This window comes from Thalassophryne amazonica, chromosome 13, assembly GCF_902500255.1.
Source record: "Thalassophryne amazonica chromosome 13, fThaAma1.1, whole genome shotgun sequence".
In the NCBI taxonomy this organism is placed as follows: Eukaryota; Metazoa; Chordata; class Actinopteri; order Batrachoidiformes; family Batrachoididae; genus Thalassophryne; species Thalassophryne amazonica.
In genome coordinates, this window is record NC_047115.1 from 91,000,669 (window position 1) to 91,015,859 (window position 15,191).

General features: G+C 42.3%; 1 protein-coding gene across 1 annotated transcript in view; it reads left to right on the forward strand.

The window, feature by feature from the left end:
• LOC117523180 (WD repeat-containing protein 11-like) overlaps positions 1-11,140 on the forward strand; it is a 378,317-nt gene extending 367,177 nt beyond the window's left edge. Inside the window, 1 exon segment of the mRNA XM_034184623.1 lies at positions 9,606-11,140. Coding sequence (XP_034040514.1) covers positions 9,606-9,811 — 206 coding nt within the window. The 3' untranslated portion in view covers positions 9,812-11,140.
• Positions 11,141-15,191: the final 4,051 nt, after the last annotated feature.

The following is a 15,191-nucleotide window of genomic DNA, read 5'->3' on the forward strand; positions in this document are numbered from 1 at the left end:
TGCTTTCATTATTTTCAATGGGTTTACACACACACACGCCATGCTGCAAGCTAAAACTCGTAATGTCATTGGTTACTTTTTCGTGAAAGGCAAACTTTCAGCCAATCAGAACATCGGTAATATCGAAAGTCACTGAAAGTACCTGGATGTGACGATTTGAATTGAATTGAATTTTTTAATGTCATTGCACAAAATACAATGAAATTGGATAGCAGTCCTCTTGGTGCTCTAAAAAAAATTGAGTATTAAAATAATACGACAATGCAAAATCATTCTGCATCTTTAACACGGCCAAGATTATTGAAAGAAAGGATTAATGGAGCATGAGATTGGCTGGAGAATCGGCGCAGCAGGGGCGGTATTGCATTCGCTCTACTGTACTGTTGTGACGAAAAGGGAGCTGACCCAAAAGGCGAAGCTCTCAATCTACTGGTCAGTCTGCATTCCTACTCTCAACTATGGTCATGAGGGTTGGGTAATGACCAAAAGAACTAGATACAAACGGTACAAGCGGCAGAAATGGGCTTCCTTAGGAGGGTGGCTGATGTCTTCCTTAAAGCTAAGGTGAGAATCTTCGTCATCCGTGGGGAGCTCAGACTAGAGCCGCTGCTCCTTTGAGTTGAAAGGATCCAGCTGAGGTGGTTCGGGCATCTGGTAAGGATGCCCCCTGGGTGCCTCCCAAGGGAGGTGTTCCAGGCATGTCCTTCTGGTATGAGACCCTGGGGAAGACCCAGTACTAGGTGGAGAGATTATATCTCCACACTGGCCTGGGAACGCCTCTGGATCCCCCAGTCAGAGGTGATCAATGTGGCCTGGGAAAGGGAAGTCTGGGGTCCTCTGCTGGAGGTGGTGCCCCCGTGACCTGATCCCGGATAAACACTTGAAGATGAGATGAGGGTGAAGATTGCGTTAAAGAGACAGTAAAACAGATTTAAGTGGACATGGTTGGAGCGGGTGGTGGAGGTGGATGGGACAAAGGCAAGACTTGAATTTGTCCATAAGGTTGAGCTCCCTGGTAAAGCCCTCTGCACGCTATGTACTGATTTTGTCAACTACATATGTAGAGGGGTAAAAACATTGGAAGACCAGTGCAAGATCAAGAAACATGTCAACAAAGTGAAGATTAAATGGACTTATTATGTGCTGCCCTGGTCCAGAAGAGCATGGAAGATGCACAGCTGGCCCCAAAGCCCACAGCAGTTGTACCGGTTAGTGACTGAACATGCAATGCTCAGGTGCGTGTCCAATAATTCTATAAATGCAATTAAAATGCATTTACAATCACTGAAATTTTTAAGTGTGGTGCAATTATTTATACTGTACATCTACTGAAGTGAAATTCAGGGCTGCAAAACCAGCATTTGTATACGAATTTTCATCAGTCTGTTTCCATGTTCCATTTGTTTTGTCATATACAACCCCTGGCAAAAATTATGGAATCACCGGCCTCGGAGGATGTTCATTCAGTTGTTTAATTTTGTAGAAAAAAAGCAGATCACAGACATGACACAAAACTAAAGTCATTTCAAATGGCAACTTTCTGGCTTTAAGAAACACTATAAGAAATCAGGAAAAATAATTGTGGCAGTCAGTAACGGTTACTTTTTTAGACCAAGCAGAGGGAAAAAAATATGGACTCACTCAATTCTGAGGAATAAATTATGGAATCACCCTGTAAATTTTCATCCCCAAAACTAACACCTACATCAGATCAGATCTGCTCCTTAGTCTGCATCTAAAAAGGAGTGATCACACCTTGGAGAGCTGTTGCACCAAATGTACTGACATGTATCATGGCTCCAACACGAGAGATGTCAATTGAAACAAAGGAGAGGATTATCAAACTCTTAAAAGATGGTAAATCATCACGCAATGTTGCAAAAGATGTTGGTTGTTCACAGTCAGCTGTGTCTAAACTCTGGACCAAATACAAACAACATGGCAAGGTTGTTAAAGGCAAACATACTGGTAGGCCAAGGAAGACATCAAAGCGTCAAGACAGAAAACTTAAAGCAATATGCCTCAAAAATCAAAAATGCACAACAAAACAAATGAACGAATGGGATGAAACTGGTGTCGTCTGTGACCGAACTGTAAGAAACTGCCTAAAGGAAATGGGATTTACATACAGAAAAGCTAAACGAAAGCCATTATTAACACCTAAACGTAAAAAAACAAGGTTACAATGGGCTAAGGAAAAGCAATCGTGGACTGTGGATCACTGGATGAAAGTCATATTCAGTGATGAATCTCGAATCTGCATTGGACAAGGTGATGATGCTGGAACTTTTGTTTGGTGCCGTTCCAATGATATTTAGAAAGATGACTGCCTGAAGAGAACATGTAAATTTCCACAGTCATTGATGATATGGGGCTGCATGTCAGGTAAAGGCACTGGGGAGATGGCTGTCATTACATTATCAATAAATGCACAAGTTTACGTTGATATTTTGGACACTTTTCTTATCCCATCAATTGAAAGGATGTTTGGAGATGATGAAATCATTTTTCAAGATGATAATGCATCTTGCCATAGAGCAAAAACTGTGAAAACATTCCTTGCAAAAAGACATAGGGTCAATGTCATGGCCTGCAAATAGTCCGGATCTTAATCCAATTGAAAATCTTTGGTGGAAGTTGAAGAAAATGGTCCATGACAAGGCTCCAACCTGCAAAGCTGATCTGGCAACAGCAATCAGAGAAAGTTGGAGCCAGATTGATGAAGAGTACTGTTTGTCACTCATTAAGTCCATGCCTCAGAGACTGCAAGCTGTTACAACCCCTGGCAAAAATTATGGCATCACCAGCCTTGGAGGATGTTCATTCAGTTGTTTAATTTTGTAGAAAAAAAAGCAGATCACAGACATGACACAAAACTAAAGTCATTTCAAATGGCAACTTTCTGGCTTTAAGAAACACTATAAGAAATCAGGAAAAACTTTTTTAGACCAAGCAGAGGTAAAAAAAAATATGGAATCACTCAATTCTGAGGAAAAAATTATGGAATCATGAAAAACAAAAGAACGCTCCAACACATCACTAGTATTTTGTTGCACCACCTCTGGCTTTTATAACAGCTTGCAGTCTCTGAGGCATGGACTTAATGATTGACAAACAGTACTCGTCATCAATCTGGCTCCAACTTTCTCTGATTGCTGTTGCCAGATCAGCTTTGCAGGTTGGAGCCTTGTCATGGACCATTTTCTTCAACTTCCACCAAAGATTTTCAATTGGATTAAGATCCGGACTATTTGCAGGCCATGACATTGACCCTATGTGTCTTTTTGCAAGGAATGTTTTCACAGTTTTTGCTCTATGGCAAGATGCATTATCATCTTGAAAAATGATTTCATCATCCCCAAGCGTCCTTTCAACTGATGGGATAAGAAAAGTGTCCAAAATATCAACGTAAACTTGTGTATTTATTGTTGATGTATTCTGAAAAATTCTTGAAAGGGTAGTTGTAAAACAGCTAACTGATCATCTGCAGAGAAATGGTCTATTTGAAGAGTTTCAGTCAGGTTTTAGAATTCATCATAGTACAGAAACAGCATTAGTGAAGGTTACAAATGATCTTCTTATGGCCTCAGACAGTGGACTCATCTCTGTGCTTGTTCTGTTAGACCTCAGTGCTGCTTTTGATACTGTTGACCATAAAATTTTATTACAGAGATTAGAGCATGCCATAGGTATTAAAGGCACTGCGCTGCGGTGGTTTGATTCATATTTATCTAATAGATTACAATTTGTTCATGTAAATGGGGAATCTTCTTCACTGACTAAGGTTAATTATGGAGTTCCACAAGGTTCTGTGCTAGGACCAATTTTATTCACTTTATACATGCTTCCCTTAGGCAGTATTATTAGACGGTATTGCTTAAATTTTCATTGTTACGCAGATGATACCCAGCTTTATCTATCCATGAAGCCAGAGGACACACACCAATTAGCTAAACTGCAGGATTGTCTTACAGACATAAAGACATGGATGACCTCTAATTTCCTGCTTTTAAACTCAGATAAAACTGAAGTTATTGTACTTGGCCCCACAAATCTTAGAAACATGGTGTCTAACCAGATCCTTACTCTGGATGGCATTACCCTGACCTCTAGTAATACTGTGAGAAATCTTGGAGTCATTTTTGATCAGGATATGTCATTCAAAGCGCATATTAAACAAATATGTAGGACTGCTTTTTTGCATTTACGCAATATCTCTAAAATCAGAAAGGTCTTGTCTCAGAGTGATGCTGAAAAACTAATTCATGCATTTATTTCCTCTAGGCTGGACTATTGTAATTCATTATTATCAGGTTGTCCTAAAAGTTCCCTAAAAAGCCTTCAGTTAATTCAAAATGCTGCAGCTAGAGTACTGACGGGGACTAGAAGGAGAGAGCATATCTCACCCATATTGGCCTCTCTTCATTGGCTTCCTGTTAATTCTAGAATAGAATTTAAAATTCTTCTTCTTACTTATAAGGTTTTGAATAATCAGGTCCCATCTTATCTTAGGGACCTCGTAGTACCATATCACCCCAATAGAGCGCTTCGCTCTCAGACTGCAGGCTTACTTGTAGTTCCTAGGGTTTGTAAGAGTAGAATGGGAGGCAGAGCCTTCAGCTTTCAGGCTCCTCTCCTGTGTAACCAGCTCCCAATTCAGATCAGGGAGACAGACACCCTCTCTACTTTTAAGATTAGGCTTAAAACTTTCCTTTTTGCTAAAGCTTATAGTTAGGGCTGGATCAGGTGACCCTGAACCATCCCTTAGTTATGCTGCTATAGACGTAGACTGCTGGGGGGTTCCCATGATGCACTGTTTCTTTCTCTTTTTGCTCTGTATGCACCACTCTGCATTTAATCATTAGTGATCGATCTCTGCTCCCCTCCACAGCATGTCTTTTTCCTGGTTCTCTCCCTCAGCCCCAACCAGTCCCAGCAGAAGACTGCCCCTCCCTGAGCCTGGTTCTGCTGGAGGTTTCTTCCTGTTAAAAGGGAGTTTTTCCTTCCCACTGTAGCCAAGTGCTTGCTCACAGGGGGTCGTTTTGACCGTTGGGGTTTTACATAATTATTGTATGGCCTTGCCTTACAATATAAAGCGCCTTGGGGCAACTGTTTGTTGTGATTTGGCGCTATATAAAAAAATTGATTGATTGATTGATTGATTGATCTCTGCTCCCCTCCACAGCATGTCTTTTTCCTGGTTCTCTCCCTCAGCCCCAACCAGTCCCAGCAGAAGACTGCCCCTCCCTGAGCCTGGTTCTGCTGGAGGTTTCTTCCTGTTAAAAGGGAGTTTTTCCTTCCCACTGTCGCCAAGTGCTTGCTCACAGGAGGTTGTTTTGACCGTTGGCGTTTTTACGTAATTATTGTATGGCCTTGCCTTACAATATAAAGCGCCTTTGGGAAACTGTTTGTTGTGATTTGGCGCTATATAAATAAAATTGATTGATTGATTGATTGATTGATTGATGTAATGACAGCCATCTCCCCAGTGCCTTTACCTGACATGCAGCCCCATATCATCAATGACTGTGGAAATTTAGATGTTCTCTTCAGGCAGTCATCTTTATAAATCTCATTGGAAAGGCACCAAACAAAAGTTCTAGCATCATCACCTTGCCCAATGCAGATTTGAGATTCATCACTGAATATGACTTTCATCCAGTCATCCACAGTCCACGATTGCCTTTCCTTAGCCCATTGTAACCTTGTTTTTTTTCTGTTTAGGTGTTAATGATGGCTTTCATTTAGCTTTTCTGTATGTAAATCCCATTTCCTTTAGGCAGTTTCTTAGAGTTCGGTGACAGAAGTTGACTCCATTTTTCTCCCATTCGTTCCTCATTTGTTTTGTTGTGCATTTTCGATTTTTGAGACATATTGCTTTAAGTTTTCTGTCTTGACGCTTTGATGTCTTCCTTGGTCTACCAGTATGTTTGCCTTTAAGAACCTTCCCATGTTGTTTGTATTTGGTCCAGAGTTTAGACACAGCTGACTGTGAACAACCAACATCTTTTGCAACATTGCGTGATGATTTACCCTCTTTTAAGAGTTTGATAATCGTCTCCTTTGTTTCAATTGACATCTCTCGTGTTGGAGCCATGATTCATGTCAGTCCACTTGGTGCAAAAGCTCTCCAAGGTGTGATCACTCCTTTTTAGATGCAGACTAACGAGCAGATCTGATTTTATGCAGGTGTTAGTTTTGGGGATGAAAATTTACAGGATGATTCCATAATTTATTCCTCAGAATTGAGTGAGTCCATATTTTTTCCCTCTGCTTTGTCTAAAAAAGTAACCGTTACTGACTGCCACAATTATTTTTCCTGATTTCTTATAGTGTTTCTTAAAGCCAGAAAGTTGCCATTTGAAATGACTTTAGTTTTGTGTCATGTCTGTGATCTGCTTTTTTCTACAAAATTAAACAACTGAATGAACATTCTCCGAGGCCAGTGATTCCATAATTTTTGCCAGGGTTGTAAAACCGCTAGCTTATATACATATATAGAGTGTCTCAAAAAAATGTACCCAAAAGTACTCTGCGATATGAATACCAGGAAATCAATTTACTGGGGGGAAAAAATGGTGTTTTTCTCATTTGAGGAACTCTTAAGTTTGTTCTGCAAGACATTAAAGTCCAGGAAAAATGCCACAGTTGACCCTAATTCAGAGAATGAAAATCGTCAAGTTCTGTGCAACGCACCTAAGGACCTGCATCTCTTTCCATACAAAATTCAGTCTGAGTGAACTAACTCCCCAGCAAATGGCAAGGAGACTTGAATTTGCTTGGTGGTTTTCCGGAAAACTAGAGACTAATGATTTGTTTCTTAGGAAACTTCAGACGAGGTTGCATTGATCATGTGGTGTAAAAGATAAAGGGTTAAAACATCAAAAAGGAAAGACTGAACTAAAAACTGTGCATTGGAGAGAAAAACTACATGCTTTGGCCACATGGTCATGCAGAGAATGTCAGGCAACATTGATTGGTTTTTCTGTGCTGTCAAAATAATTTTGGGTCCATTTTTTAGACACCCTATATATATATATTATGATGACCTTATTTTGACATGAAACACACTTTTTCTCAAAACATGACCTGTGGAGAAAAACAAACCCTTCTTCTTTTGTGGTGTATAATGGCAGCCAGCATCCTTAATGTTGCATTGCTGCCACCTTCTGCATCAGTCCGTTATAGCAATGGTAAATCCTCTCGATGAGTTCACTGTCTTTCAAGTATTTAAAAAGCTAACACTTCCTCTCTCACTTGAACTTTTGGCTAAAACACTTCCTACAGAAACTTCTTTCAGCCCTTACAATTGATTTCCTTCAGTTTTTACTCGTGAATAGATAAACCATTCAAAACGACGATATATTTTGCCCGCATGCTGAAATCGGCCCACATCAATTTATTTTTGTTTTTTATTTTGACGAATTTCATACACTGCGGTACTTCTGGTGCACAAGATGTGTGCTTTTTGATGATACTATGTGATATATTTAATTACAAATTGTTGTGTGTGTGTTTGCCTGTGGGATTTTCCTGATGACTGGCTTACGTAGTTGGGGTGCAAAGTCACATGGTGTGATTTAGGAATTTATTATGGGGCAATAATTTGTAAGCCTACATTATACATGTAAGTATTAATAAAGTCACTGTTTTGTACCACAAATGTTGTATTGATAAGTTTTAATCTCTTTAAATAATTTATACATACATGCATGAAGTTCCATTGTATTTCAGGTTAAGGAAAGACACTTTCCTTAAGTTCAAGTTCAGTGATATCTGTCCAGTGCTATGGCATTTGTAGTAAGTACATATGCTATAGCATGAGGCAGGTATCACTGAAAGAAGGTCTACATAGACAGATTCTTTTATTACTGTAAGGTTGCACTATACCCCAACATACAATATATATATATATATATATATATATATATATATATAATGAAAATTCGTGAAATTGGGTGTCTGTCGTGCCCCCGAAATGCCTCTAAAATACTCAAAACTTGTAGGTGCTCCCCTTAAACCAGAGTTTTTTTGTTTTGTTTTTTTTTTTCGTTTGCCCATTCTTATCTCTGCGCAGACAGCAGGAGAAGAGGAACACTAGAAGGGCATGTTGGCAGTATGACTGGTAAAGGGACAGAGGTGGCTGACATGATGGAGAGGAGAAAGGTAGACATATTGTGTGTGCAGGAGTACAGCAGCATGGTGGCTTAGTGGTTAGCTGTTGGCTCACAGCAAGAAGGTCATGAGATCGCTTCCCGCTCTTTGTGTGTGGAGTTTACATGTTCTCCAGTCTGCATGGGTTTCCTCCAAGCACTCCAGTTTCCTCCCACAATCAAAAACATGCTTATTTATGAATGCATATGAATGAAGGTGGTGGTCGGAGGGGGCGTAGGCACAGAATGGCAGCCACGCCTCCATCAGTCTGCCCCAGCACAGCTGTGGCTACACTACTAGCTTACCACCACCAGTGTGTGACTGTGCAAGTAATGAATAATAATGCAACTTGTTAGTGTTTTGGGTATCTTACTAAATCCAAGTCATTATTATTATTATTATTATTATTAAGAGACCAAATGGAAGGGAAATTAGATAAGACTTTATTGCTCTCACAGTGGAGAAATTCACGTTACTTCAGCTCTTAAAAAAAAGACACACAAGATGGGTGTGAGTGGAGGAAAATGTGCATCAAACAGTGTGTGCAAGGATAGGTAAGGTTCAAGTTGTTGCATCGTGTGTGTGTGTGCGCGCATATATATATATGTGTGTGTGTGTACAGTTGTGCTCAAAGGTTTACATACCCTGGCAGAATTTTTGCTTTTTTGGCCATTTTTAAGAGAATATGAATGACAACACAAAAACTTTTTTTCACTCATGGTTAGTGGTTGGGTGAAGCCATTTATTGTCAAACAACTGTGTTTCCTCTTTTTAAATCAAAATGACAAGAGAACTACCCAAATGACCCTGATCCAAAGTTTACATCCCCCTGTTCTTAATACTGTGTGTTATCCCCTTTAACATCAATGACAGCTTGGAGTCTTTGTGGTTGTTGTGGACGAGGCTCTCTGATGGAGAAGCTGCCACTGAATATGTTTTGGACTTTATTTACATCAATTACAAAGAAATACAAACAATATGGCACTTTTTGGTAAATCTGCTTGGAGTAGACAGTTCTCAAAAACTGAGTGACTGTGCAAGAAGTAGAAGAGTGAGGAAAGCCACCAAGACACCCAAACAACCCAGAAGAAGTTATGGGTTTATGTGGCTGTGACTGGAGAAATTGTTCCACGTTCCGTAACAGAGTGTCAGTCCGTGTCCACTGCCCAAGGAACAATGCACCAAGCCCTCTGTGGACCCCCTGCAGGTGGTGAGCCCACGTGGAGCAGTAACATACTGTTTGTATTTCTTAAGACGGATGAAAATGAAGTTCAGGACATGGTGAAGGTATACAAAGATAAAGTGTTTTATGCGCTGTGTTCTTCTCGATGTGCAACACACTGATTGAACACTGTTGAAGGTTTTTGGTGTCTGTGTCTCCTGGATGTTGTTCTCTTGTTATTTTTCAATGATTGTTTCCCTGAAGTTTGACCTCCTTAACGGGTTTCTACATAAACTAATCGAGGCTGCTTTTCTGGATTACGCACGACTGCTGCGCTCGCTGGGCCTGCGCGAGGGCGCCGCTCTCTGGGCATCGCGTGCAGGCAGCGCTGGGGAGCAGCTGATGGAGGAGCTGTTCCAGGGAGAAGGAGGTGGACCAGATTCTGTCGTCCTGTGTGAGGAGGGAGTCAAGCGGGGCCTGGAGACCACAGAGTGATCTCGAGGACCTGGTGGTCTTTGTTCTAGAAGCACGGTCAGACTGTGGACCTTAACTTGTCTCGGGTGTTGCGTATTAACTTTTTGTCATAATCCAGAGGTGTCTGTGATCATCATCATTGGCACTGAAACAGGAATGACCAATAAGGAATGTGAAGTGAGGTGACGCTGGGTTCTGTTTCCATGGCGATGGTGAGTTAGATTTTTTTTTTTCCTAACATTCGTTAGAAGTTGCATTTGATTGTGGACACATAAAGAAGGAAGGATCTGATTTTGTCGTTTACCGCCACGTGGCTCTGTGGTTTTCTTCACTATAATCGTTGTAACTCGACCTTTAATCTGTTTGTTTATTTTGTGTCTGCATGAATAATTTCAAAGCACTGCTTCAGTTTGACACGTCAACATTTTTTGTCTTTTTTTAAAAAAGGACAAAATACAGTGAAATTGATTTATGCACAAATCAGACATTCCATGTTTGACTGTGGACACATCCCATGTCTGTGATGGAATTCCAAAAGTGACGATGCCTCCATCCTCCTCTGCTGGGATTTCATAGTGTGACACACCGACCACGGCGCCACACTCACAACCATGTCAAGAACAACATGTCATGAAGATAAAAAAAGGATGAGCTGAACACAACCAATAACTCAACGACAAGAAATACTTATTAATTGCTGTTTTGAGAAAGTGGCCATGATTCTTTTTTGGGCTGCCAGAAAACACTTGAGACCTACTGGACCAAAGTTTGACCTTAGAAACAGGGTCAAAGGTATGTTGTGTATTTTAGTGTTGGGTGTGCAAATGTACCAGAGGCTTTTTCCTTTCGTGTCGTTCGCAGTTCTTTGGATATGAAGGCGGACAGACGATCAAACTGCACTTTGACTCGTAAGTCGATCCTCATTGAAACAGTCCAAAAACAATTAACCTACTGATTGGTGATCAGCAAATTTTTTAGGTTGCAGGTGAAATACAATACTGTGCAAAAGTTTAGGTACATTTAATGCATTGTAACAACATTAAAAATTACAAAAAACCTGGTAAATATTCATAAATCAATTAAATAAATGTGATGAATTTCAACGTTAATGATGATCAGTATGAACAAGTTTATACGGTTTATAATACGATTTCATATGTATGTCGCACCAGAGTACAAGTCGCAGGACCTAAACTATTTTAAGAAAAACACAACTTAAAGTTTGAGCAGTTGTGTTTTACAATCGTTCTAATATTGCATGATCATTTGCAACTGTTTTTGTTTGGTATTCTCCAGGCCAGTACATGTACAAAGAAATTATTATCATGGAATAAAAATATAGCTCACATATTCACTTTTGTTTGAACTGATTTTGTGTTGACATGCCAATAAAAAGAGGGTTGTATATTTTTATTATAACTCTGGGGTGCCTAAAACATTTGCGCAGTACTCTCGATCATTTTTGCACACCTGCTTCCAGAATGTCCAATTTGATTAAATCAGATGTTTTTGTTTTGTTTTGTGACGTTATCATAGAAGAGATTTTTTTTTCTATATTCCTTAAATTTGTACAGTGATCTATTTGTGTTGACTCATTTTGTTTTACTCACTGATGAATAATTTACACCAAAATTAAAATAATAATAAAAAAAGATAAATCTGTGCACTGCCTTCTACTGGCATCAAAGGGAAAACTATTGAGAGGGTGAAAACTGTGTGTAAATTTCCAGTTGGTAAAAACAGTTTACTTGACTCTTGCTTTTGAATGAATGAATGAATTAATTAATTAATTGTGAGATTCAACAAATCTCTCATGTGATCCTGTGACCGTTCCTGGACACCCGCTATGGATTGTGACAGCTTAAATTTCTTGCTGTAAATTTTATTGTGATGACTTACTGCCCCCTTCTGTTGCTGTTTAGCTGCTCTGACTGGATGTTTGAGAAGCCTGGCTGCTGATATGATCTCACTTAAAACGTATTTCACAGGATAAAGCAGTTTAATGCCAGTGCACGTAGTGCATGTGAAGGTATCAATTATTCTAAGTGTGGATAAATTAACTTTCGATCTGAACTGGAGCAGACTTGAGTGAAAGTAACATGATTTTAATCAAGTTAAAGTTGGACTTTCAGCCCAGTGTTTATATACTGTAGTAACTGTTATTCCAAGGAATGGGTTAAAGATGTACCTCTGGCGGCTATTAAACACTAATATAAAGGAAAACATTACCCTTCTAATGGTCACATGACCTTTGGCCTTGGGTGAGCTTGAAAGCTGCACAGCCTTTTAGATTTCACAAAACTCACAAAATTGAGTTTCTTCTGAAATCCAAGCATGATAATGCTGGTTTATTTTTGTAACATGTTGCAAAATTTCAGCTCATTTTAATGAAGAGAACACGTTTATCATATTTATATTATGGATCCCCTATTTAAAGGCTAATAAATAAAATGATTGTGGTGCTCAGGAAAATTCTTTTTAGGACTTAAATCTTAATATTTGAAATGGCATACAGCTTATAGGTCACAGCCGTTTGGATTAAACGGAAGGTTAAAAATGGAGACGTTCAGTTTTTGAGTAGAGTTGATTAAATATCATCACATAGAAGCTGATATTTTGGTGTTGCTGAATGACAGATAAGCCTCAGGGCCGATACTGGACTCCGGTCAGTCCAGCCCAAATGACCAAACAGGCACAAATTATTAATTCGAGTGTAGCCTTAAGTTTAAGCTCCTTTTACAGGTTAACTAGGTTTGTGGTGGTAGAACCTGTGTGTGTGTGTTTGTCTTGGATGGGGTCAGTACCGCCGTCCGCGGCCTGTGTAGTGCGTTCTTGTGTTTCATAAACATGTCAGTGCTGTTTTTTCTCCTCTCGACCAGTTCTGGGACCCCAACCAGTCCCAGCAGAGGACTGCCCCTCCCTGGGCCTGGTTCTGCTGGAGGTTTCTTCCTGTTAAAAGGGGGTTTTCCCTTCCCACTGTGGCCAAGTGCTTGCTCACAGGGGGTCGTTTTGACCGTTGGGGTTTTACATAATTATTGTATGGCCTTGCCTTACAATATAAAGCGCTTTGGGGCAACTGTTTGTTGTGATTTGGCGCTATATAAAAAATTGATTGATTGATTGATTGATTGACCACTTAACCCGGGGTGACGTCGCTATGGCAACCCCACCCGAGGACTGCGTGTTATTCCTGTAGATGAGTTTCACAGGTGATCTGAAGCAGATTTGGCCCGGTGTCACATGAGCTGCTGACATGTTGCCTGCGGCCCCGTCATGCAGTACTTGTTGTGTGGGCTGCTGAAGAGGAGGTACTGCTGGCCCACCACCACCAGAGGGCACCCTGCCTGGAGTGCGGGCTCCAGGCACCAGAGGGCGCTGCCGCCTCACAGGAGCAGCCGGGGTGACAGCTGACACTCATCACCTGTGACAGCTGTCACCACTCATCTGATCTGCATCGGTATATCAGCAAGACGTCATCTCCACCTCTTTGCCGAGATATCGTTCTACCTGAAAGGTAATATCCTCAGCCTGACTGCTTGATAGAAAGCCTTTTTGTTGTGATTTTTGTGAGTGATAACAGACTTTTTCTCCAACGAGAGGTGGAGGTAGCTTCCCTGCCGTGCAGATTGCTGGGTGCAGACGCACCCACGTTTAATTGTGTTTTTGTTCCTCGCCAGCAGTACCAGGTCCGACACGCGGAGGCAGTGGCCACCTGGGAGTTCGGGACTTGGCGGCTCCAGTATTCCCGGGTTCTGGTGGCGGAGGAAATCGTGTGGTTCCGGTTCTGCTTTGGACAGGCGTCTCCTATCTTCGAGCCTGCCCACACGACACCTTCTAATTTGACCTTTGATCTATTGTGGAATCTGTTGTGTTTGTTGTGCACGTTCGCAACAGTAAAGTGTTGTTATTTGACCTATTCTATTGTCCGTTCATTTGCGCCCCCTGTTGTGGGTCCGTGTACTTACACTTTCCCAACAGGATATCTCGGCCAACGTCATGGATCCCGAGGGGCGTCAACCGGCTGTTGAACGGCCAATGGAAGAACAGGGCGCACAGGCGCCCGCAGGAGGAATGATCGGTGAGTTGCAGCGGATCCTCACCGTTTTCACGGCTCGGTTGGATTTAATGACCGAGCAGAACGTCCTCCTTAACCGCAGGGTGGAGGCTCTCGCCGCGCAGGTGGAGGCGCGCCCTTAGGGCGCTGCTGCGGCTCTCCCTCCTGTCGACCCTGTGCGTAACAGTGACGTTCCACTGGTCGTTCAACGACCCCTCCCACCTTCCCCTGAAGCATACATAAGCCCTCCAGAGCCGTACGGAGGTTGTGTGGAGACGTGCGCGGACTTCCTTATGCAGTGTTCGCTCGTCTTCGCACAACGTCCCGTCATGTACGCGACTGATGCTAGTAAGATAGCTTATGTAATTAATCTGCTTCGCGGCAAGGCACGCGCTTGGGCTACAGCGCTTTGGGAGCAAAATTCACGGCTCCTTCTGACATATGATGGGTTTGTGAGGGAGTTCAGAACAGTGTTCGATCATCCAAATAGAGGAGAGACCGCTTCAGCCGTGCTGCTGTCAATGAGACAGGGGCGCCGGAGCGCAGCTGCTTATGCAGTCGACTTCCGCATCGCGGCTGCGAGGTCCGGCTGGAATAACACTGCCCTCCGCGCCGCCTTCGTAAACGGACTGTCGTTGGTCCTGAAGGAGCTCCTGGTGGCTAAGGACGAACCGCGGGATTTAGACGGGTTTATTAATCTCGTTATACGATTAGACAATCGGTTAGAGGAACGCCGTCGGGAGCGAGGCGAAGGACGTGACCGGATACGCGCCGCCCCTCTCCCTTCCGGGTTCGAAAAGGGGCCGTCCTCCCCACGCTCCACAGCCGCAGCGCTTTGTGGGGCAACAGCTCCCCCTGCTGACGTTGTTAGGGAAACGCACAGGGCCAAAATGGGGAGGCTGATCCGTGGAGAGTGTTTTCTCTGCAGCTCAACAGAGCACACACAGAGAGACTGCCCCAAACGGCCAAAACGTCAACACTCGCCCTTAGAGACTGGGCTAAGGGGGGGTCAAGACATTCAAGTGAGACACACACAAATTGCCACACGACTCCCAGTCACAATCCTGAGCGGGGATTTAACCCTTCAAGCCCGAGCACTGGTGGACACGGGGTCAGAAGGGAATCTGCTAGACAGCAGATGGGCAAAGGAGGTAGGGCTCCCTCTGGTGGCGCTTCCTACGCCATTGCAGGTGCGGGCACTAGATGGCACCCTCCTCCCTTTACTCACACACAAGACACCACCAGTAACTCTGGTGGTGTCTGGAAACCACCGGGAGGAGATTGAGTTTTTTGTAACTCCTGCCACCTCCCGCGTGATTTTGGGCATCCCATGGATGTTAAAGCACA